Source organism: Vanessa cardui, chromosome 24 (genome assembly GCF_905220365.1).
Source record: "Vanessa cardui chromosome 24, ilVanCard2.1, whole genome shotgun sequence".
NCBI classification, from domain to species: Eukaryota; Metazoa; Arthropoda; class Insecta; order Lepidoptera; family Nymphalidae; genus Vanessa; species Vanessa cardui.
Genome location: NC_061146.1, coordinates 10,751,307 through 10,776,287, shown reverse-complemented (window position 1 = coordinate 10,776,287; position 24,981 = coordinate 10,751,307). Strand labels below are relative to the sequence as shown.

At 32.7% G+C, this 24,981-nt stretch overlaps 2 protein-coding genes across 2 annotated transcripts in view; one reads left to right on the top strand and one right to left on the bottom strand.

Annotated features, from left to right (window-relative positions):
• LOC124540322 overlaps nucleotides 1–6,267 on the top strand; it is a 147,796-nt gene extending 141,529 nt beyond the window's left edge. The window contains exons 10-12 of the mRNA XM_047117809.1: nucleotides 4,330–4,465; nucleotides 5,086–5,218; nucleotides 6,014–6,267. Coding sequence (XP_046973765.1) covers nucleotides 4,330–4,465; nucleotides 5,086–5,218; nucleotides 6,014–6,088 — 344 coding nt within the window. The 3' untranslated portion in view covers nucleotides 6,089–6,267. The remainder of the gene's footprint in view (nucleotides 1–4,329; nucleotides 4,466–5,085; nucleotides 5,219–6,013) is intronic.
• A 4,604-nt stretch (nucleotides 6,268–10,871) lies between these two features.
• Nucleotides 10,872–24,981, bottom strand: part of LOC124540205 — a 36,091-nt gene continuing 21,981 nt past the window's right edge. The window contains exons 2-6 of the mRNA XM_047117667.1: nucleotides 22,945–24,048; nucleotides 21,365–21,571; nucleotides 20,119–20,281; nucleotides 13,060–13,212; nucleotides 10,872–12,240 (exon numbers count right to left, since the gene is read on the bottom strand). Coding sequence (XP_046973623.1) covers nucleotides 12,156–12,240; nucleotides 13,060–13,212; nucleotides 20,119–20,281; nucleotides 21,365–21,571; nucleotides 22,945–24,010 — 1,674 coding nt within the window. The 5' untranslated portion in view covers nucleotides 24,011–24,048 and the 3' untranslated portion in view covers nucleotides 10,872–12,155. The remainder of the gene's footprint in view (nucleotides 12,241–13,059; nucleotides 13,213–20,118; nucleotides 20,282–21,364; nucleotides 21,572–22,944; nucleotides 24,049–24,981) is intronic.

Genomic DNA, 24,981 nt, shown 5'->3' with positions numbered 1-24,981 from the left:
TGTAAACACTTCAATTTTGAATAAAGGTTTTTAACTTTAACTTTGACATAACTTATTACTGGGTGGACCGATTTTGATTTTTTTTGTTGGAAAGCTAGGGCTTTCCGTGTGGTAAAATTCTAGTTAAGTCCAGTTCTGATGGTGGTTACCACCTTATGAGACACTCATCTCTAGCACAGAATCAGAATACTTTATTCCATTTAACAAACTTGTTGAACTCAACAATGCTGTACTGCACAGTTTAGTTTATAATATTATGTTGCGATAATTCTTTTTAAGATTATTTCATTTGCAGACGTCTGGTGAGTCTATTGTTATTTGTATACAACCGAGCAACCATTTCTTAAGTTGATTTGTATGTATTTATTCCGTGAGGCTCGGGTATCTTAATTTTAATACAATATTTTCGCCAACCGTTACAAAAATTTACAATTCTAATCGTTTATGGAGCAAAATAACGTTTTAGTTGCAAAGTGTTAACGATTAAATGTTTATTCTTTCTACAATCTTACTTGAATTAAAGACAATTTAGGTTCAAGGAATAAGTGAACGTACCTCCACACTTTTAGCTGGTATTAGATATTTTCGACAGAAAAACCCGGTAACTTTTTACTTGAGCCGGCCTGGTGTTTGAACCCAAACTTCGAAAATGGTAGCCTTTTATATCAAGCCTTTAGACAAACGATCCAGTATTTTATACCTAATGCCTCGCGCCTAATGAATACACAAGCAGAAGTAATATTTATTTTTATCCTGTATGTGTGTATATAATTATTGTCCTGAAGTTAAAAATCCAATTAACAAAAATATCCTATTGTCGTTGTTGTTGTTGTCGTTCCATGCGCGACTCTCTATTGTTTTTTTTTATAATCCGTTTGCGAGGCAAAACATCTTGTATCATTTAAAGCCACACGAATGACGATGAAAAATCGATTACACTTTTATGAAATCGGATACACTAAAAAATATGAGTTAATTAAATATATAATTATAATATGAATGTAGAATAAAGAAGTATTTCTAACACACCTATATATCTACCCAATAATGATTTAAATCGAAGTAAATTTGCGTAGGTTTTTATTTTATAAACGTTACCCTGATTTCATTGATTTATTCAAATGGAAAGGCCGTCTTATCTTTTATTTGTTTCTTTATAAATATTTGATCGAACGAATTACTGGCGGAGAGCATCTCCGAATATCTGAGCTAACAATCTCAGCGAGATAAGAGAAGGGAATGTACGAGACATTGGATTAGTATATATGTTACGATTACAATATAAATTGATTATTTAGTAGTGGGTACGAGTTTAGGTACCCAGATTTTAAAGTATCTATTTATATCCAAATGTTGGATAAATGTCTTCTTATTTGGAACCAATCATAACGTTTTTCTTGGTAGGGTAAGCACCACCCAATCATCAGTTATTCTACCGCCAAATAAGACTCAGTATTGTTGTGTTCCGGTTTGAAGGGTGAGTGAGCCAGTGTAACTACAGGCACAAGGGACATAACATCTTAGTTCCCAAGGTTGGTGGCACATTGACGATGTAAGGAATAGTTAATATTTCTTACAGCTTCATTGTCTATGGGTGATGGTGAACACTTACCATCAGGTGGCCCATATGCTTGTCCGCCAACCTATAACATAAAAAAAAAGTTACTCCAATTTAAATCAATTCCAATTCTCCTCACAAAGATCACCAGATGAACACACTGTACGAGTAAGACACGAAAATATAACTCAGCTAATTATTTTCTTACAATCGACTTCATTACTAGTTACAAGAAAAGCCTGTAAATGTCTGACTGCTTGTCTAAAGTCGCCTCTCTCATTGAGCAGAAGATTTGGTGATATTTCTTCACTAATACTTCCCCAATTTTAAATTCCCGGTCGAAACTTAACTTGCAAATTTTGGATGAAATTCTGCTCTCTGCGTTTGAGCAGCAAAGTACACCAAATCTGCTACTCAAGAAGATACCTGCATTCTTTGCCCAGCAGCAAATGTCCCACACATTTACAGATTAACTCACTTGTTCCAACCACTGTTAAACATTATTTTTCTAATAAATGTTTTTGATCATAACAAGGAGTAACCAAGATGAGTTCATTTGAAAGACCCTTAGTATCAAACCTCTTATAAAATAAAATCTATCTTTCACAGATATCTATCTCTCTTATTAGAATAACTGATTGCATCGCAGTTTCAAAGCTTAAGCAAATAAGAACGATCTCCATGATTGCCGATCCTAATTTTTTCCACAAGGGACATCGTAAATGTGCGGAAAGGGCCCAAGGTTACGGGACCTCCATTTAAAAGCAATTTAGACTAAATATTCATTGAACATACATAACTATTCTGAGCTGAAGACCACTTTTAATCTTCTCTAGTAAATATTATGATTTGAACTCGTGGATCTTTAAAGTTCGTCGCGCAACAAAGACAAAAGATATGATAGATGAGTGTGTAAGAATGAGAGAACCGATTGGGCGACGTAATAAGATAAGGACGGCTTTGGTTATTTTAGTTATCTTTCCGTCTTAAATTCGGATTACTCGTAACTACAAACATTAACCCTTAAATGTTTTCGTAAAATATTGGGAACAAGATCTAAGAGCTTGACGAAATGAAACGCTTATAATTCTATATCATTGCCTTTCTAGAGTATGAGTTCAGTATTTATTGGTATTAGATTGGTTTTTTTATATGTATATACACAAAATGATAGGCCTCTTTTATTTAGGCTGTGTCCGTGTTGTATTTATTTATTTTCTCTATGTGGTATATAATAAAGTATAAAGTAAAATAAGTAGTCTTTTCAATTACAGTGATATTGTTTTATATGTGTTTTAAAAAGTTACAGCCTATAAACACAACTGGCCAAAGGCCTTCTCCCTCTGGGGAAAAAGATTAAGAGCTCTTTCCCCCACACGGGCGCAATACACATGTAGCAGAATGGCTTTGACTAGACACATGTAGGTTTTTCCACGATGTTTTCCTTCACCACCACTTCAGATGATTTATAAAAACAAATTATACACATGAAAATTCAATGATGCTTACATATAAGTTTTACTACTAAGAATTTTTCACAGAAATACAAGCTTAAAAAATGCAAGAAATTTAGCATATTTTTAATCGAAAAGTAGAAACAACAGAATGTCTTGTGGACCGTATACAATTGCTGAAGGTATGTTGTTTAATATAAATTATAGCGCTGTACAGCGCTTTACATTCGAAAAATGAGATGGCTAATTCCACATTAAAGTTCGAAATAGCACTTTTATCACAGCTTAAAGAGAATGTATTTTAATTACAATACGATGTAAATACAATTAAATGTATACGAGTCACAGCTTTGTAGATATTTTAATACATTTTGTAGCGAATTTATTGCTCCGTTGAATTGAAACAACATTGCTTTTAGCGAGATTGTATTGTTACGTTTTACGGAGTTTACGTTCCGAATGGATATATAGGGCTTCTGCGAAAAGACCTGGTTAAGGACTCAACAACAACAACAGCCTCTAAATTACCCATTGCTAAGGCCTCCTCTCCCTTTGAGGAGAAGGTTTGGAACATATTCCACCACGCTGTTCCAATGCGGATTAGTGGAATACACTTGAGACGGATTGCTATGAAATTAGACACATGCAGGTTTCCTCAAAATATTTCCCTTCACCGCCGAGTACGAGATGAATTATGAACACAAATAAACCACATGAATATTCAGTGGTGCCTGGATCTGAACCCGGAATCATCGGTTAAGATGCTAGAGTTCTAACCACTGGGCCATCTCGTTCACCACCCACTCGTCAAGCAGCAATACTCATTATTGTTGTGTTTGTATTTGAAATCAAGGCACAAGGGACATAACATCTTAATCTCCAAGGTACACTAACTTAATCAGTTAGTGCCCTCCGGTGATGCCATTTGTTATCTGCCAACGCATTAATGAAAAAATATGTTCTTTAAATAGCTGATGGATTTTAACATTATGATTTATACTCATCTATATTAATATTATAAAAGTGAGAGTAACTCTGTCTGTCTGTCTGTATGTCGCTCTGTTACGACCAAACCGCTGAACCAAACCTAAATTTAATGAAATTTGGTATAAAACAAACTTGAACTCCAATAAAGGTCATAGGGTACTTTTTTCGCCTGACAACGAGCAAAGCTGCGGGCAACTACTAGTACATAATATTTACATAACATACGATACCAAATGAATAAGCTATATACTGTTAAACGTTAAAATTTGACCTTGAAAGTTTATCATATAAAAATGTAAAGGTGTTAACAGACGGTTCATCTGGTTACAGAGGGAAAAGCGTTAGCGACGTCGTACGAATGCAAGTTCATTGAAACGTCAGTGGGCATCAACCACAACGTGGACGAGTTGCTCGTTGGACTGCTCACTCAAATCAGGCTGAAGCAGCAACACGCTGAACGGGTCAGGTACGGAAACATTACTCAGTAATTTTTTACAATATATTGAATGACTAGATGAATGTTACAAGTATTTAAAACGGGATACTCACCATGTTTTTATGTATATTTGGTGGATCTCGTTTCGACATTATGAAGTTTACGGGTACGGACGGCATACAAAATCAAAATCGAAATCAAAATAAACTTTATTCAAGTGGGCTTTTACAAGCCCTTTTGAATCGTCATTTAACAATTAAGTGAAGCTACCACCGGTTCGGAAAGCAGATTCTACTGAGAAGAACCGGCAGGAAATTCAGTAGTTAATCTTTTTCAACATTTAAGAAATATAATTATATATGTTTGTAATATCATCCTGAATATTCCTCAAAAAGACAAATATTATAAGACTAATTTGCTTGTATTTCTCGAATAAAAAGGTATTATTCTATTTATTTATATATAAACAAGAAGTATCGTTATAAATATATTTGTAAGTATGCAGTTAAGTAAAATATAATACTGTAGATGTTAACTGTAGATAACACTAACAAAAAACATCTTTAGTTAAGAAAACACGTGTTCTACCTAATTCTTGAAGAGTAAGTATATATGAAATAATAATATGTATGTGTTGTCAAATATTTCAGAAAACGTAGCGGTTCTCGTAAGAACCGTAGTCGTGCACGCTCGCCTCTGGAAGCGGAAGTGACGCCGGCGCCCGCACCTGCCTCCGCGGCCAGCACGCCCAGAAAACGCACGCGACTGTCTGCCAGTGTGAAGGTACCTTAATCGAAGTACCGTTTACAATACAATCACTTGTTTATTAAGAATAAAAGTTAATAATGATTTTTCGCACTGTGATGCTGTAACAAACTTTTCTTATGCAAAATGAATCCCGAGACCACTAAATCTAAATCAGTGTAAAACAGCATTATTTTCTTTCATTTTGCTTCTCTTTATAGTTCAATTAATATATACACAATAAAGTAATAAGAACATAATAGATACTCATATGATGTATCGAGCGTCAATAACGCAGTCGGTTTTGCCTAATGTTAAAGTCGCAGAATCGATCTAGAGCATTTGGGCTATTGTCGTCACTCGTAACACAACAACAGCAGCCTGTATATTCCCACTACTGGGCTAAAGGCCTCATCTCCCTTTAAGGAGAAGGTTTGGAACATATTCCACCACGCTGTTCCAATGCGGATTGGTGGAATACACATATGGCAGAATTTCTATGAAATTTGCCACATGCAACCTGCATCCTCACGATGTTTTCCTTCATCGCTGAGCACGAGATGAATTATAAAGACAAATTAAGCACATGAAACAGCGGTGCTTGCCTGGGTTTGAACCCGCAATCATCGGTTAAGATGCACGCGATCTATTCACTGGGCCATCTCGACTCGTAACACAAGTGATAAGATTAAAAGGAGGGGTGAATAGGAATATTATTCATTCCTTAACTAATTTGGGGCATTGCATCTATTCCTTTTTAAAACAGTGTTTTAGCGGGAAGCAAATGTTAATATACAATTTTTTAATGTGTAATTATGATAATCTTCTCCTCAGGTCCGCGGTCTCCTCGGGCGCGTCTGGGCACGTGACTCCAAGTCCAAATCTTGCGAGAACCTTCACGTGCTCTAGCACTCAGTCGCCGAGCCCGTCGCCTGCTTTCCATTCTTCGACTGCGCCGCAAACTACGCCTAGAGCCTTTATTAATCCCTACATCAAGCCCTAAGTCTGGTTAAGTTAGTTTGCCCTAATTCTGGGATAGAGCGAGATTGTCTTCAGTCACCTAGTAATTTTGTGGTAGGGCCTTGTGCAAACCCGTCTGTGTATGTAGCACCTACTCATCAGATATTCTACCGACAGACAACAGCGCTTTGTATAGTTGTGATCCGGTTTGAGTGAGTGAGCCAGTGTAGCTAACAGCTAACAGCGCACATATTTATGGGCAGTGGTGATACCATACCATCAAATGGCTCATATGTTCGTCTGCAAACTTTAGCGTAAAAAAAGCCGTACCAGCACCACAATTATAGAAAGATCCTTAAAAACAAAAATGCCATAAACATATTCAAGGGTGTATTCCAAGTTTATGACATCTGTTTGATATAGTATCGTATTTTGACACCCCACGCAACCTTGGGAGACTGTCAATTTCGCTCTATCTCAGAACCGGCACTTTGTGTAGCCACCGCTTTATGCCTGTATACGAAATATCATAATAGAATTTATTATTTCGTTCCTCTCAAAACATATTACAATTATTGTATTTAATTTATACCAATAGAAATAAGTATTGCAAAAATTGCTATACAATATTATTTTAAAACAAAGATTGAGAAAAAAGATGAATTATATACAATAAAGAACTTCATTTATATAATTGGCGTATTAAACTTGCATTATAATTATGTTGGTGTACGGTCAACAACAAAATACGCTTTTCGCTAAAAAAAGCTTGCGGCATTTGACGGGCCGGCGACATTGTCATATTGACGAATAAATATTAAGAAAAATTAACTTGTATGGCATATTTTACGGTATCTGTTCCGTAAGAAATATTTTGGAATTTAAATATAAATGCAATTTTTATAAATGTTACAAGTAACGCCATCTATTGGACGACGACGTCTTTTAAGTTGTTGTATTATTTACTTAGCTTTTTGAGAAAATTATTCTGAAAGTGTTTTAAGTCATTAAAAAAAGTATTAATAGAAGTATTTGAAAACGTAGTTATAATAACATAAATATATGTGATCCTATCGTGTCTCCTTAATTTATATTTCATGTAGATGTTAGATTATATAATAAACATAACACGTTCATTATAAACTATTATGATTAATGTCATTAAAATAAAAAAATCATTATTATTATATAAAATTATACATTAATGAAACGTGTATCATTATAATATGTCAGCACATTTAAAATTAGAATGTATTCGAAAATAAATTATCTTACAGGTTTTGTATATGCATTTATTACATAATATTGCATTTTATTATCAATTAATTATTATCAATACATTTAACTAATATAAGAAACATTGTACATTGATGGAACGGTCAGACATATTAGTGATTGCATACAGTATTGTAAAAATTTAGATTATATATATAATTATATTATAATGAATCATCTATTCTTCCAATTTATACTTTTTCTTAACTATTTAATTTACTAGAGAGATTCTTCTAGAATTTTCTATTCTTTTTGTGTTAACTTTATAGATCTTCCAAATCCTTCTTGAGCTGTTAAAATAACCAAACGGGTCCACGGCTTCGAAATGTAAGCTAACGAATTAGAGGTAGAAATATAGGGACTTATTGACGAATAGTCGAAAGTACGAAAGTAGGTAGTACGAAAGGGATAACACCGTACACAGTTTTGAGCAGTAACATGGACTGTTAATCCATTTAAATTTGAAAGACATAACAATTTATAGTACGACACAACTTAGATGTAGCATTTACACAACCAATAGAAATAGCTCCCTATCGCGCCATTTCGACGCTATTCGTCGCTATAGATTCTCGCGTCAGTTCAATCCGAGAAAGCAAGTGCATGTAAATCGACGTGTCAAATTGACGAATATATTTTGTCTTATGATATTACAAGTTATTACGTTCGTGTAAAGATCATATTCACGTAAGAAATAAAAATTGATAATTTGAGCTAGTGTGCTTAATTCGGATTTGATCGGTTTTACAAATTTCGCCGACGCTACATCTAAGTTGTACCGTACTATGTTATGATTTCATGGAAAAATTTACGCAGTCCATGTTGTATCTATAGAGCATCGTAGAGCGATCAGGCATGAGAGAGATAGAGCTATTTTAAGTAACGTGAGATGTAGGAGATAGCATCATTGGTAACAGTTTTGGTGGAACGACGACTTTATGAATTAAATGACAAAATTGAATCCATCCAAATGATTTTATTTGCCAAAATATAAAACTCGGACGTCGTAGAGTAGACGATTTAGCGACCCGTATAGTATTGTGTTTTATATAATATTTATTTTGACGTATAAACCGGACTTTACAATGAGCAAGCGTGTAATTTTATTCATATGTTGTTTTAGAAATTTTTGAAGTGTAACGTTGATGAAAATGAAACAAACTCTGGATTAAACTAATAGAATACCAACCAAGAAACTTCGCCGAAGTATTTAAGAAACATTGTCAAATTGATATGAATTTGTATAATATTGATTACCACCGAAAACGAAAAATTCAAAAGGTTTTAATTTTAATTGTCTTAATTCTAACAATTAAGACAATTAAAACCTTGTCAATGTATTTGATAATATCAAGACTGAAAGTTGATTTAATTTATGTACAGAGTAGATTTTGACAGCCTCTCTCATGAGTGACAAATCTACAAATTATCATTTCCACGCATTTGTCGCGTTCCAAATATGGTACCACACTATACCTCTTTCATGTGATGATGATAATCCCAAAATCATTGCATTAATTAATGTTATCGGATTATAGTAATCCCGTTATACAATATTTTACACAATGGCAAAATTTTGTTATTATTTTAATACAGCTTATGATTATTTGGAAAGATTCCATCAGTTCTAACATTTATACGTTTAGTTATAAAACTGTAAGATGCATTAATTCGTTCTACGGTCAGAGTACAGTCCGATTTATATGTCTTAAATAAAATAGACGTTTTGTTTATTAGTAGCCGAATATAGCATTCCGTTGTTTCATAGGATTAATGCCCCAGACCTACGAGCGGTCGTTTACAACATAATTTCAATTTGAGTGCCTGATATTTAGTAAATATTTTAATCCCTCCGTAATGTGTACCCAATTTGCCTTATTTTATTAGTATTTGTTTTTTAGCTGACGCGTGTATTTAGACGCTAGAATAAAAAAATACAATTGTACTAATATTTTTAATTGTATTTAGTAATATCTGAATTAATGATTATAATTATAAGGACGTAGGTGAATTATTATACGTATTTGTAAATGTTTCGATGTTTCCGTCATTCGAGTGTGTCTGAGTTGTTTAATTTATAAATGTTTATATCAAAAAGAGGTATAAATGAAACGCCTCCTAACGTAGATTATAATATATCGTAGTTATAAAAGCGTGGGAGCTAAATGCTTCTGGCATCCTAAAAGCATTTAATAATGGCAGAATAATATAACGCTTTATTATATCCCAGGGTCCAAATTAAAACACCAATTTCACCTCACCCTTGGACAATCCTGGACTATCCTAGAAGTGATCTAGTCCATCAGGAGTCATTAGTCAAATTAGAGGCTTAGCTATTGTAGACGAGTTTGATCATTGAATATCATTATTATATAAAAATCATTATTTCATAATTTATCATTATTTTATAATTTATTATTTTTTTTTTTTATTTTAACTTGAATTTTATTAATAACACTTACTACATGTAACAAATTAAAAAATATGTTAAGACAAAATTTTAACTTTTGATTTCGTAAAAAATTTTCTTTGAAGGTTTATTGTTTATTAAAGATTTTATATTGTATTGTCATTCAATGATCGGATGATCAATTATAAAAAAATGAAAGTAGAAAGAAAAAAACCAGGGAATTGACAATAAGGGTATCTTAGATATATATCAAGCTTAAACTTCTGGCATTAAATGTACGCAATGCTTTCCGTTTACAAATAATCATCATATCATTATTTGTATTTATGCAAAAATATCCAGAACAGTAACAATCAGAGTTATCCCGAATGGGAGGCTTTAGAGATTGTTTCACAGCATTTTTCCAGTGGAAAAACACACATAATGTTTATGTGTACTCAGGCAGGTTTCCTTACGAAGTTTTACGAACAAAAGTTATGCAGTTAAAGTGATAATTATCTGGATTTGACTCGGCGATATTCGCTCACGAATGTTTTCAATGGGCCATGTATCCATATCAAATATATAGTTGTTTTCAAATGGTACCTCCCATGAGCGAAAAGGAAAGCCTCTTAATTACTCCTTCTATCCCTCTTCCGCTCCTCTCGGCATCAGGTCCCAAAGTCTGAAATTAATACTAAGTCCAAACCTAGTTATTCACTGGACCACAGTAAGCAATATGTATCTTAATATAAATTTTTCATAGTTTTTCGTAGGCGTAGCTTACCTTAGATTTTTATATCATTATAATGATAAAATAAATTAAACGACTCCCCTGTATCATCGTTGTGTCCTTATAAATATTTCACCCGTATTTTGATCTTTCGATACTTAGTATGTGTTATACATTAGATGTCATTAATATTTAATAATAATGATGATGAATTACGACAGGTTTATACAGCTTTTAATCAAATAACCAGTAATAGTTATAATTAGAACACTCAGTACTTTTGACTTATCATGTATTTGTTTATTACTTCTGTGAAATAAAAGACAAAGAATTACTTTGTAAAATTAATCTATTTATATTGTAAATTTACAATTTGTACAAATTTACATGTGAGATTTCTTTGTATTACTACATAATAAACTACAATACAATTCTAGATGGCAGACATTATCAATTATTTGTTGCGATTTCATAGAACGTTCACTTAGTAAATATTGCATTACATTATATCAAAACATATTCAATTAATTCAATATTAATGGAAAATTCGCATAGCTAACATAACTATGTCAGGAAATTTTAAGACCAAAAATATAACCGCAAGCTTATACGATATAATTAAAAATGTATGTAGGTTGTATATTATATAAAATTGACTTGGTACATTTATATTTGTCATGTCAGCTTTGCGATATTCCAAAAATAGTATTTTCTTCCATTTGTAATGTTCATGTTAAATTTAGTGTTCGACTGGACTGCACGTTACGCCATATTGTAATATTATAAAGGAAACATATCTATTATACACAGTTTTCTGATAAATTTTTGCGCACAACATTATAGATATCACACTTGTAGATTCAGCGTAGAACGGGACGTAATGGATTTTTGTCAATTCACCTTTGTGTCATATTTAATTGTAAAATTTAAAAAAAACTAATAAATTAAATTTTTCGAATAATAAATAATATTGCTGGTTCTGTTTTACATTTAAAAAAAGATAGCATCGATTTTTAAATTAGGAATTGTCAAAAATCATGATGTCCCAATTTCAAACGATTTTTGGAATGTTTTTGTTACTTATATAATTTATATAAATATTTTATTTTATATTAGAATTACATAGTATTATTGATTTGTTAAATGTGACGTTTCTATATATATTCTGATGTTTCTTATATAAAAAAATAAACGTAAGTTGTGTTTGATTTATTGCCCTATTTATACCTTAATAGTTTAATAATTTTAAACGATATTTAAGTATTAAGGAGTCTGTTAAACAGTATTTTTCTGGAGAAGTTAAGATGATATAGACATAAAAGTCTGGAATACTTTATATTTACAATCATTGGTCATTGGCCACACTTTTTATCACGAAATGAAACACATTTTTGAGTAACATACCAACATACAATTATACACAAAAAATTATAACTATGTATTACACAGTCGATGTGAAACGATTCTTATTTATTAATCTAAAAGGATTTATCGTTGGTACATAAGTTAAAAAGGCTTAAGTTTAAAGTTATAATTTGTCTTAATCTTTAAAGAATAAGGTCAAATTTCGTTGAGCCATTTTGAATATTAATTACGTCTTTTCACGTGGGATTTTGTTATTAATACGTTTCGTTGTCAAACCATTGCCACATTTTCGGTTTCGTGTAATCCAATTCGTATTCTTCACACTTGAGGCCTGTTATTCTGTAGACAATAATAGAAATTAAATAAATTATAATTGGATTATGTATATCACAATCGTAAATGTACACGAAATTTTAATTTGAAATACTATGCAGAAATGAATTCTATATCATTATAATGATAAAATTAATTTTATATAACAATATCGAATCATTAAAAATATATTATTAGTATTTTAGATGTTTATATTATACTATATACTATTCAATGTTTTAAAAATTTTGCTTGTAATAATCAGTAAACTTACATTGTACTTTTGAGAACACTGTAAGTTTACTCGGAAATAATTATTTCCGAGCTTAATATGTTCTAAGATTATAATTTTAGCTCCACTATACATAGTTTTAATATAATATTTTGGCAAGGACGAAAGTTGTAGTAAAATATTACCAATTTAAGCCTATCACTTGATTATGACTTAACATTATACCGTTCTTTCTTTTTTGTCCCATTTTTTTTTCTTGGAAATTTCGTTCCGAATCTAACTTTTATATAGTGTTAGTTATTATGCATTTTATTTATTTTAAAATACTTTATTGCACAAAACATGAATACATAAGCTAAACACAAAGTATTAGATAAATGATGCGCAAAGGCGGACCTATCACTTATAGCGATTTGTCACAGACATCCTTGCTTGATAGAAGCTTAGATAGAAAACAGGTAAGTTCAAAAAAAGATAGAGAGGAGATAAAAACTATAATATATAAAAAACTATATAATATATGCATCATCCTTACTTGGGACTATGTCATGTATTATTTTCCTACAAGTTTCATCCCTAAGAACATATTAACTTCTTGTTATTAATGTACCAACCTTGTGCGTCTCACACAGCGGACGATAGGGTGGGTTTTCCTGAAGCACTGCGGGCCCAACACGTTGAAATACGTGAGGCCAATCTGCGCTGACACGAGTGAGTTAGTCTTTCGGAGACACTCGCGAAACTTGGCGTCACAACTGCAGTGAGACCTACAAAAACAATTGAAAGTTTCAAACCAAAAGTCCTTAACAATGATAGGACTGCCTGGTAAGTAGAACAGGTATATATCACTGCTGAAGATTGCAGGTTCAGACCAGGAGTACAATTTTCAGGTGCTTAATTGCTTATATAATTCATCTAGCTGGTAAAACTTTGTGAAGTAACCTGCCTATGTAATATGTAATGCTGCCAACTATATACCCGGGGATATTTTAAGGAGCAGCGAGATGAATTATAAAAAGAGAAGCTTCAAGCTTTTGTAACAGAAAACTCAGTTATATAACAGAATAAAAGAAATGGAGTGAGATATAGGACTCATGGAGAAACCCTAAGTTAAAATAGATAAATAACTCTCTTATAACTATTATTACTAAGCAATTAAAGAGGCTTAAATAAATAAATGTACTCAAGCGCCTTCTATTTTCCTAATAGCAATTATATTTTATGCGTATTGCTTTAAATTTTTAATGAGCTTTTAGAATCTATATAAGTTAAAGCTTAAAAATTTGTATTTGAATGTATGAATAAAATAATCCACAATTCTAGTTAATAAACATATACGGTTGTTAGACAGGCCGTTTATTTAGGATTATTATAGTCTATATTATACGATCTGATTATGTTAACGTGAGTAAACCAACATTTTATAATTATAATATAAGATTACATATTGTATTTAACTAACATGACTGTATTTTTAAATGTTGAAAAAGGGTAAGTAACCACTGGTTTTCTTGTCGGCTATTCTTGATAGAATCTACTTTCCAAACCGGTCATAGCTTAACTTAATATAATTTTTAAATGAAGATTCAAAAGTACTTGAATAAAGTATATTTTGATTTTGTTTTTTAAATAATTAACCATTAAACACGCAAATGCAACACCATGTTTGAGAAAGTTCCGAACGTACCAGGCACCTCATAAGACATATATCATATATAATTGCACATATAAGTCATTTATTCAGGTGATAAAGTATATGTAAATATAGATATATAACTTGTAACAGTAACCTCGATACAGATTGTATATTTATTTATTTATAGATATTATGTGTTACTCACGACTTCCTTATATTAGCTGTTATAATAATCTGCGTCTTTACTCGTGCATTTTAAATCTTTATCTATATCACACAAACTGGCAACCCCATTTTACAACCTCGAGGAGTGAATTAGAAAAGTAGCCCTCGTTCGTCTCCGGAACTCAAACTATCCCCATAGCAAGTTTCATCTAAATAAAGATGGTACAGACAGTGCTACTTTCGCATTTCTAATATGTTATATTAGTATAGATATAAAAAAATATATAGGTATTTTTTTATGATATAGGTTGGCGGACGTGCATATGGACCACCTGGTGGTGAGTGGTCACCATCACCCATAGACAATGACGCTGTAAGAAATATTAACTATTCTTTACATCGTCAATGTGCCACCAACCTTGGGAACTAAGATGTTATGTCCCTTGTGCCTGTAGTTACACTGGCTCTCTCGCCCTTCAAACCGGAACACAACAATACTGAGTACTGTTATTTGGCGGAAGGTATCTATTTTAGTAACGAAATAAAGTTATATTTTTTTATTGTTCTGTTAATGATCGTGAATTTTACTACATCTGCTTAAAGCTAGTGGCTACCACATATTGAAAACAATCGTTTAGCTACATTTAATAAAATTGGTCTTTCTATTTGTAATATTAAAATCGTTCGTTATCGTTATTATCGTTATCGTTATTTCGATATATACACGGTATATATAACGAAATAACACTTTACAATTTTTATTTATCTGCTGTTTGTACCAGGTAATCTCTGGACCGACAGGACCGATTTTGACGGGACTTTCACAAGCAGATATTTGATTCATATATTAAGATAAAAATACTAAAAATGTTTAAGAATTTAGTATCTAATTACCATTTTAGTTTTACCTCGTTCATAATACTAACGATTGTTTACGTAATTATTTATGAAAACAACAAATGACCATTGTATCAGCTTTAATCAATAAAACGGCATTGTAACTCTAATTACCCGTGTAATAAACCAAGAAGATTATTTAAACGAGATACAAATTCGGAGCGACGTTACTTTCACAAAGTTGTGTAACTCTTTATCAAATAACAGGTTCGTTACCGCGACTGCGGTTACCGTCTACATTGATTTTATAGATAAAAAGTAATGTTTACTTGTGTATTGTTCATACAATAAGTTACTTTGTACAGTCGGGGTAAGAAAAGGTTCGTCACCTTAAGATCTATTTTCGTATGCTCAAAGTGAGCGATAATCTGCTTTACCGATCGAGAATGACATATTGCGTCGCAATTTGATGTCTAAATTCAAAAGGTACTATGAGCTTAAGACTTGATAAAGGAATGAATTTGAAAACTGAAGAAGGTTTTCTTACTCTGATTGTACTTTATTCTACTCGGTGACAGGGCTTAACTTAGAGTCGGTACCCAGACATTGTATTATACCATCAAACATCAATACGTAGTAATTTTGAGTTCTAGTTTCTAAGTGTAATCTTAAAATGTAAATCAAAATATACTTAATAAGTAAGCTTACAAGCACTTTTGAATCGTCATATCAACTATATTAAATGAAGCTTCCACCGGTTCGGAATAAAGATTCTAATGAGAAGAACCGGCAAGAAACTCAGTAGCTTTTTTATAGCTCCCAATTTTGATGTAAGGAATGGTTAACATTTATTATGATTAGAATAAAGTATATTTTGATATTAATATTGGTGATACTTAACTGAATTTGTCAATACTCAGTTTTATTTCTCACGATGCAAACGTCTATTGTATAAGAACTGCCGGTTCTTTGTCGAAGTAATTCGATTTCATTATTTTTCACGGTCTTTGACGAAACTTTCACGTCGAATTTGAAACGAAATGTATATAAGCGATTCAAATAACTAACACCATATTTTTTATGGAATAGGTTGGCGGACGAGCATATGGGCCACCTGATGGTAAGTGGTCACCATCACCCATAGACAATGACGCTGTAAGAAATATTAACTATTCCTTACATCGTCAATGCACCACCAACCTTGGGAACTAAGATCCTATGTCCCTTGTGCCTGTAGTTACACTGGCTCACTCACCCTTCAAACCGGAACCCAACAATACTGCGTACTGTTGTTTAGCGGTAGAATATCTGATGAGTGGGTGGTACCTACCCAGGCGGGCTTGCACAAAGCCCTACCACCAAGTAATGTAAAAAAAATATGACAATATATGTATTAACAAATAATTATTATAGTTAATGAATAAATAATAATTATAAAAATAAGTAATGATTCTATGTTCCCCTAGAAGTTCTTAAACAAAATTATAACTTATATTTTTCGATTACCTTTGGAGAGTAGTAAGTTAGTGAGAGCACGTTAAACTGATTCTGTAAACGCTTGGTTTAATAAATATTGAACACGATATAGTTTTCAATGTATTACAACAATAAAAGAGTTCAGTAGCGGTCAAATTACGATTCTAATGTTTTGTTTAAAAGTTATTACTATTTTCTACTGAACAAAGTTTCTTCAATGATGTATAACTTTTACTAAATAAGCTCATATAAAACTTCAAGCATCCCAGTACATATTTTTCGGTGTCATTTAAACTACTAGAGATTTTCTTGTCAATAATATTCGAGAGTATTTAAGTTAAGCAGTATAGCAGTGTAATTGACATACAATTATGAAAATGTCGTAAACGCCGTGCGGGTTCTTAAACTAGGCTGCGCATACGTGGGCATCGTTACGTACGGCTTTCTCATTTGCCCACAGAACTCTAATGGGAGGTCGCAAACGATAACATCACAATAAAACGACAACATAAAATTAGCAAGAACCTGCTATTATTACAAAATAAACCCATATATGAAATGTCGAAATATTTTTATATACAGATAAGTTTTCGGGTCACATTCTTAACTGACACACGTTGACAAAGAGGGTAATGATTATTATAACAAAATATATGGTCATAAATAAGAGACTGAAATTAGCAGGTTGTCGGGTATCTTGACTAATGACCATATATTAGATTTTAAATTGACATGGTTATTTTTATTACTAAAGTTATTAATTTCGGGATATTTACCGTGTTTTTTTATTGTTATTCGGTGGAGCTCGATATTTCGACATTATTTACGAATATATTGTTCTCGTGAACAAGACATTCGTAGATAATGTCGAAATTAATAACTTTAGTGACCATATATTACTTAAGCAAAAGGTATTATTCGGTGGTAAGGCTTTGTGGCTCGTGCTCGGCGGTGAATCTATTTTCGGTGTGTCTAATTTCATTGAAATTCTGCCATGTGTGCATTTCACCAACCCTTCTTAATGAAAGAGGAGGCCTAATCCCAGCATTGGGAAATTTACAGGCTGTTACTTTACTTTCTTTACTTTATCCTAATGAACGCCTCTATCTTGTGAAATTGGGCATAATTATAGAGCAAAATGCCTATATGTTTTGTATTTTTCCCGTATTCCAGTTCTATTGAAAGTATTAAGTCAAGTTTAATGAAGCTCTTTGTCTTCTTCTAAATATGTTAGTTATTTGAAACGATTGGAAGCAATAAGGCGTTGGAACGAGTAATATTTGAAGGCAATCTTTATCGATGACATAATATATGTAGATTACGCAAGCGTTACTATTTAAAGATAGTATAACCTATTTTTAGTGTCCAAAAATATTTTTTTAGTGCGGATTTTTCCAAAATTGTAAGATAAGTTCAACATATATGTATGTTGAGTCAGAAGTATTAGGTGCTAACAGAGTTGTTAGGTTTGTATATTTAAAGACATACCAGCTATCACTATTGCGAGTTTCTTTATTATTGGTACAGTAATGTTACCAAGAATAATTTCAAACATGAGTCAAAAAATTGTCCCAAAAAGTTTTTGTTTGAAGAATGGAGAAAAAACATTGTTTTTTTTCCAGCTAGAAAAGCCAATAATTTTATTGGCTTTTCTCTCTCTTCACTAATGAAAACCGCATTAAAATCCCTAGCAGTTTAAAAGATCTTACCGTACAGACATCGGTACAAAATGACCATTTACTGTAATCAGGAGTCAAAATACTTACATCAAACACTTTTGCTAGTAACCACAAAATTATTATTTTTTAACTATATTAAACCGCAGGTAAGTATTCGCGACATTTCTTTATCTACGCTCTTCGATAAATAAATAAAATGAAATCTTATTACAACTATTCGATTTTATCTAATTGTATGAGAGCCGAGATGGCCCAGTAGTTAGAATACGTGCATCTTAACCGATGATTGCGAGTTCAAACCCAGGCAAGCACCACTGAATATTCATGTGGCGGCGTTGATGGAAAACATCGTGACGAAACCTGCATGTATCTCATTTCATAAAAATTCTGCCACATTTGCATTGGAACAGCGTGGTCGTGGAGAAGAGGCCATAGCCCAGCAGTGGGAAATTTATAGGCTGTTGTTGTTGTTGTTGTATTTAATTGTTTGGCCCTGTGTGTGACAAAAATATTTGACACGCAATCACGACAGGTCTGAAGATGACAGTCAGCGCGTCACGGTAGCATGCGTAAGCGATCCCGTGGTACCGCTGGTTTTTTAGTTGGCAAACCCGATGGACCTGGCCGCACTCGGCGTTCAGGGAACCGGGGAGTACCACACCACCCCCCCTAACTTTCCATCACGTAAGAGAGCGAGTAAAGCGTTTTGATGACAAACTTACTATGAGAATGACTTGGCAATTTCCCGCCACCATACGTTGTCAATTAAACAACTGATGACGTAATGGTGCCTATCATAGCAGTTACTATCCTGGTCACCAAACTCAAATATAGCAATTTCGAATATCATAATTAATAAGTACACAACCACAATGGCCTTGACTGTGAATTTACTAAAACTTGTGTCAATGACATGACAAATAAACTCGTTATTCTACAAGTTATTAAAAAAAAACACCTTATACATATTCGGTAAGACGAATCATAGTAAATAATTATTCAGACGATAGATGTTTCGTAAAATTTCGGAACAACCAGTCAGACTAACGCCATGCAACTAGTATTTACAAGGAGGTCAACCTCCGCTAGGGTCTCCTATAAGTTCGTAATTGCAGCATTTTGCTGTCGGGCATAGCAATAATGTCCCCTGATAAGGACATTTGCTCATTAGAACAGGAATCTAGGTGTGATCCGCAGGGACCAGTACATGCCCCAGTACCCTAGGAATCCTCCCAAGTTGTTGGAGGCGGGCCAATCGTCAGGGCGTCACGGTACCATGATCCAGGGCTCCGGGGAGTCACCTCCCCCCTTCACTGTCCATCACGTGGGGTAAGGGCGTAAAGCGTTTTTCCAGCGAGAAAAGAAAAAAAGGGTTCTAGGCGCGATAAAATAATGCACATCGAAGATTTTCCTCAAAACTTTTTGCCAGCAAAAGAAATGCATGATTTAATCAAATCAAATCAATTTTAATTTAGTAAACTTCAATGAAGCGTTTTTGAACTGTCGATAATTAAATACTACCTTTCAGAGAACAGTCTCTAGCAAGAAGAAACGGCAAGAAAATCACGTAGTTGGTCTTTACAAATATTTTACAATAATTAGTATACTGTAATGGAACCTGAGCCTAACTCTAGATGTTGTTAATTCTAAAAAGTACTGTTTTAATGAATAAAAAGATTTATTAATTAATTAAGCCTCAATTTTACTTTTTAAATTTTGTAAATGGTAAATTGATTATGCTGCCCGGCATATGCTTGAATCTGAATACACTTAAGAAGCTTCATTTTTAAGTTTTATCATAAAAAAGGTCCACCGGTTCAAACTATGGACTTTACTGAATATTTCGAAAATTTTGTAAACTTAGAGACAAAGAAACTTACCGCGTGAACAGTCCGGTGTTAGTGAGACCGAACTTGGTTTCACCAGCTAAGATGTACATCTTGCAGGCGTCATGCTGTCTGCAGCATGTGTCGGTGAAGAAGAAGAGTCCCAGATCTCCAGAACGAGCTTGAGCTGAATGACCGTCACCACACCAGATCGTGCCTGGGACAAGTTTAAAATTTCAAAGATGTTCCAAAAATTTGCTGAGACATGAAAGTCGTGGAAGATCAAACTAATGAAAGTTCTATATAATATAAATTTATTTATACTATAGTATGAATAAATTGCTGAGATGGCCTAGAGGTGCATCTTAACCAATAATTGCGGGTTCAGACCAAAGCAAGGACTGCCGAATTTTCATTTCATAATTTGTGTTTATAATTCATCTCATCGTCGATGGTGAAGGAAAACATCGTGAGGAAACCTGCGTACGTAATTTCAATGAAATTCTGCTACATGGCAATCCACCAACCCGCATTGGAGCAGCGTGGTGGAATATGCATACATATCCAAACCTTCTCCTCAACGGGAAAGGAGGCTGTAGCCCAGCAGTGGAAAATTGACAAACTGTTGTTGTTGTAATTTGTTTTTTTTTTTTGATATAGCATATTAATCTGCAACACGTTTTTAAAAGTAAAGAGGAAAATATATTTACTGTCATATACTTAAATAAATATTATGCTACGTTCTACAACCTTCACTAAAAACCCGGATATAGTTCACAATAAAACACAAGGATAAATGCAGAAAAAAAAAACATATTTGGCTCATTTATAATATAATATACTGTCAACGTGTTAAAAAATCGATGGTAAAATATTTTAATAGTCAAATCAGTGCTAATCATTGGATTTAACTTGTCACGTGTCTTATCTATAATCGTAATGGTTCACTTTCTCTTTAAATTGTAAATCTAGAAATTACGAATTATGTAATTCTGATTTAAAAAAACTAATCAGTTGCATCTACAAAGACACTTTGCCAATAATTAGGTGAACACTTTGCAAATGCCTCCTTTCTTCTTTTGAAGAAAGAAGTTTTCTTTTATTCCACTACGTTCCACTGCAATGAGTGTCGATACACATGTGACAGAATTTTGTCCAAAATATGAAGAATCCCTCAATTCTCCTTTCTTAGTATCATATAAACCCAGAAAAACTTGGGTCCATTGAACCCGTCACATATTTTCGTTACATCAGCCAAAATCTTCTAGAAGAAAAAGTTAAATGTTAAAAAATAACTTACCAGGATAAATCGCTTGAACCCTGTCCTTAAAAACGTCGACCATCGAATTTGCAACGTTCGCAACACTGGTCACACCTGACGCCAAGCTACCAATGAAGCCATGGTCGTTGTCCAAAGAACCGATGTCCCTAGCGCCAGCCATCAGCTGGCTGAGGGGTTTACTCAACCCTGAGGATATAGTCTTGATTACTCCACGAGTAAATTGACCTGAAACATCAGATCAGATTTCAAAACTCGCAACTGAAATTAAAATTACTGTAATAATAGCAATTCTGAATCTGACAAATGTATATTTATGCCTGGACTAGACTCTTAAATAATAAAATATTTGGATTTATTATTATTAGATGTATGTATATATATCATCAGACAGCCCTTTTTGCTTGTGCGCCGATAACATAAAAAAAATATTATAGTAATAATAATCTTATACATTATTAATATATAATCATTACCATATTTTAGCCCTAATGATTAAGGTAAGACAGCTACAAATAAAAAGGTTATGGTCTCATTTTGATGAGCTCAAGCCGTTGATGTGCAGAAAAATAAAGATTTTTGATTGCAATTTACTACATATTTACAATTCAAAAACGGTCGGCTAGAGAGTGATGTTCCTGACTGTGTTATAAAATAAAAGAAAAACGTAATCAACATCGACAAACTCCAATTCTAACCGAACGAATGTATCCTATGTAGCGTTAAAATTGCAATTTAATCCAATTGAGTGACTTGCATTATAAAATATATGTTTGAATCACCTAATTACACAAGTAAACTAGGTAAAAAAAACTACATTAATAATATGAATGACTGTACAAAAACAACCTCAAACAAAACGGTCTTGTCAAAATTTAATTCATATAAAAAATTGTTCAAAATTAACATTCATAATATATTCAAATGTATGTAATGTTCAAACAAGGAACTGTTAAACCAAGGTCTGATGTAATTCGCTTTTAAGTACAAAATTAATTATAATTCAACTGCTATGAAAATTATATAATTATAAGTATTTTTGTGACTCTACTGATATATATTAATATTTTTATTATTAGCTGATTATATAACAAAATGTATCAGCTCGTTGACCCTGTCCATCATTACACTAAGATTTAGCATCGTAATTATATTTATGGCTGATGGCTGACCGTAAAGCGGCAATACTTTGTATTGTTAGATTAGGTTAAGTTTGAAAGGTGAATGAGCCAATGTAACAAGTGTAAGTGTTCCATGACAGGATACTAATTACTGTAAATAACAGCATTGTAAATTTGTTTATATGAAAAGAGCAAATGCGAGTTTCTTGCCGTTTCTTCTCGCTAGAAGCTGCTTTCCGAAACGGTTATAGTATTTAATTATTGACGATTCAAAAACGCTTCATTGTGAAGTTTACTTGAATAAAATTTGATTTGATTTGATTTAACAAGCAAGGAACATCACATCTCTGTACTCAAATTTGGGGATATATTGTCGAAAATATGTGTCCAATTCAAAGCACAGCGGTGATCACTTGCAATCAGGTGACCTATATACTCGGCTGCAATAAAAATATAAATAACAATTTTGAATCATCATACCTATTCCTCCATTTTCTTCACGACTCCTCAGCTTCTCAGCTTCCAATAATTCACTCTGTCTTTGCATTCGTTTAAATAAATCGTATAAGCCTTTGGGAACGACCCTTTCAGCTACACTTTCAACTACACTCTCAACGACACTGCCTGCGAAACCGAATATAACAGAGAGAGCATCTGTTTTCGGAGCAGGGGTTGGAACAACGTCCTTAGTATCGTAATAATCTTCAGGTACCTCTGTTAAATCTTCAACATCTAATTCTGTAAATATTGGGACTTCCTCATCACTATCCCTTTTATTACTTTTTCGATTCTCTGTTCTGTTTTGAACACTATCAGTTATATTGACTACGTTATCTGTTAAGTTTTTAATGACTATGAAAGTTTCTGTTGTGTCCTCTTCTAAAGATTTGATGTCTGGATTTTCTGTAAATGATTCAAATGTATAATTCAATTGTGATTCGTTAGTTATTATTCTGTTTGTATTCGTTTCCGGTGTTGTTTCAGTGAAGTTCGTTGCCCTTGTTGTCATTTCATAGAATACAGTAGTTGAATTTACATCTTCAGGTGATTCTGTTGAAACTGGTAGAGTGACAGTTTGGTTTATTATAATAACAACTGGTACTCTTTCAGTGGTTACTAAAGGAATTACAGTTAAATCAGGTTCCGATGTACCCTCTGCGATTGTTATTAAAGAATTTTCCGTCGTACTTAATAATTCTATAGGTATTGCACTGGGTTCTGTAGTTACTTCGGTGATGTCATTGTATGGACTTATAGTAGTTTGTTTTTCTGTTTCCCTGTCTTTACCATCGTCTTTTGTTTGTTTGTGTGTATCATCATCTCTCACGATGGTGTATTTGTATGAATTTTTGTTGAAATCACTCGAATCCCACGGAAGCACTTCATATTTCTTATCATATTTGACAGAATATTCATCATCGAAGTCTATTATATCATTATCAATATCGTTTTCATTTTTATCATTAAATTTATGAATATCAAAAGACTTAGGCGATATAACAGTAAAATAACTTAATAATATTATGGCACTAGTTTCAAGCTTCATTTTTCACCGCGCGCTGTGGTGCATTTTAATTGTTCCATCTGCAACAATAATATTACCTGATGAACAACAAAAAAAGAAAAAGGCATGTCATTGAGCTAAATGTGAAGCAGACTGTGGTGTTTCATCACTTTAATCTTTAATATCTGCAATGATTTTCAAATTATCAGCTAAAATAACGTAATTTGTAATTTCTTGATTATATTAATTGGCTCTTAATTTTTTTTCTTCATGTCCATTAAACGCATTAATAACGCATCGTTAAACAATCTGTTATATTGTAATATTTGTGCAATGTCAGCTATCAAAATTATAAGACATTAAAATTATTGGTTAACATTTGTACCAGATAGACGAATGAAATAAGACTCAATAAACCTCAATGTATTACAATCATCTAAATTTTCTTACCTAAAATTATCGTAATTATATTAATAAGTAAATGACTTCATTTACTTGTATATAATTATATATAAATCGTTACTAAAATAATAAGTCAAAATTAAGCCAATTCAAAAATCTTAATTATTTTAATCAGAAAAAAATGTTTTCGAAACAATTGATTTGATAAAGTGATTTTTAACCGAAGACTTTATGTTCCAAGAAGCATAATCAAATTATCATAACCTCAACTTGTGTATATATTAATTCATCTCCTACACAGAAAAGGAAAACATTGTGTTGATCTACATGAATAAAAATCTACCAGAACTCATCTCCACTCCACCGTAATGAGCAACGTGAGAAAAATCTCTAATATGAAACATTACAATTTCGCTCGGAACAATAAAAGTTCCGTCTTCAAAACTTCCGACTTACATTACATAAATCATAGAAAGTTTTAACTCATAAAGACCTTATTATAATGATATTTCTATTGTTGAATACAAAAACACATGATTTTAACAAAAAACAAGTTTCATAACGTTCCCATATGAAGTAGCACGTGAGAATATGTTACAAAATTTAGCTTC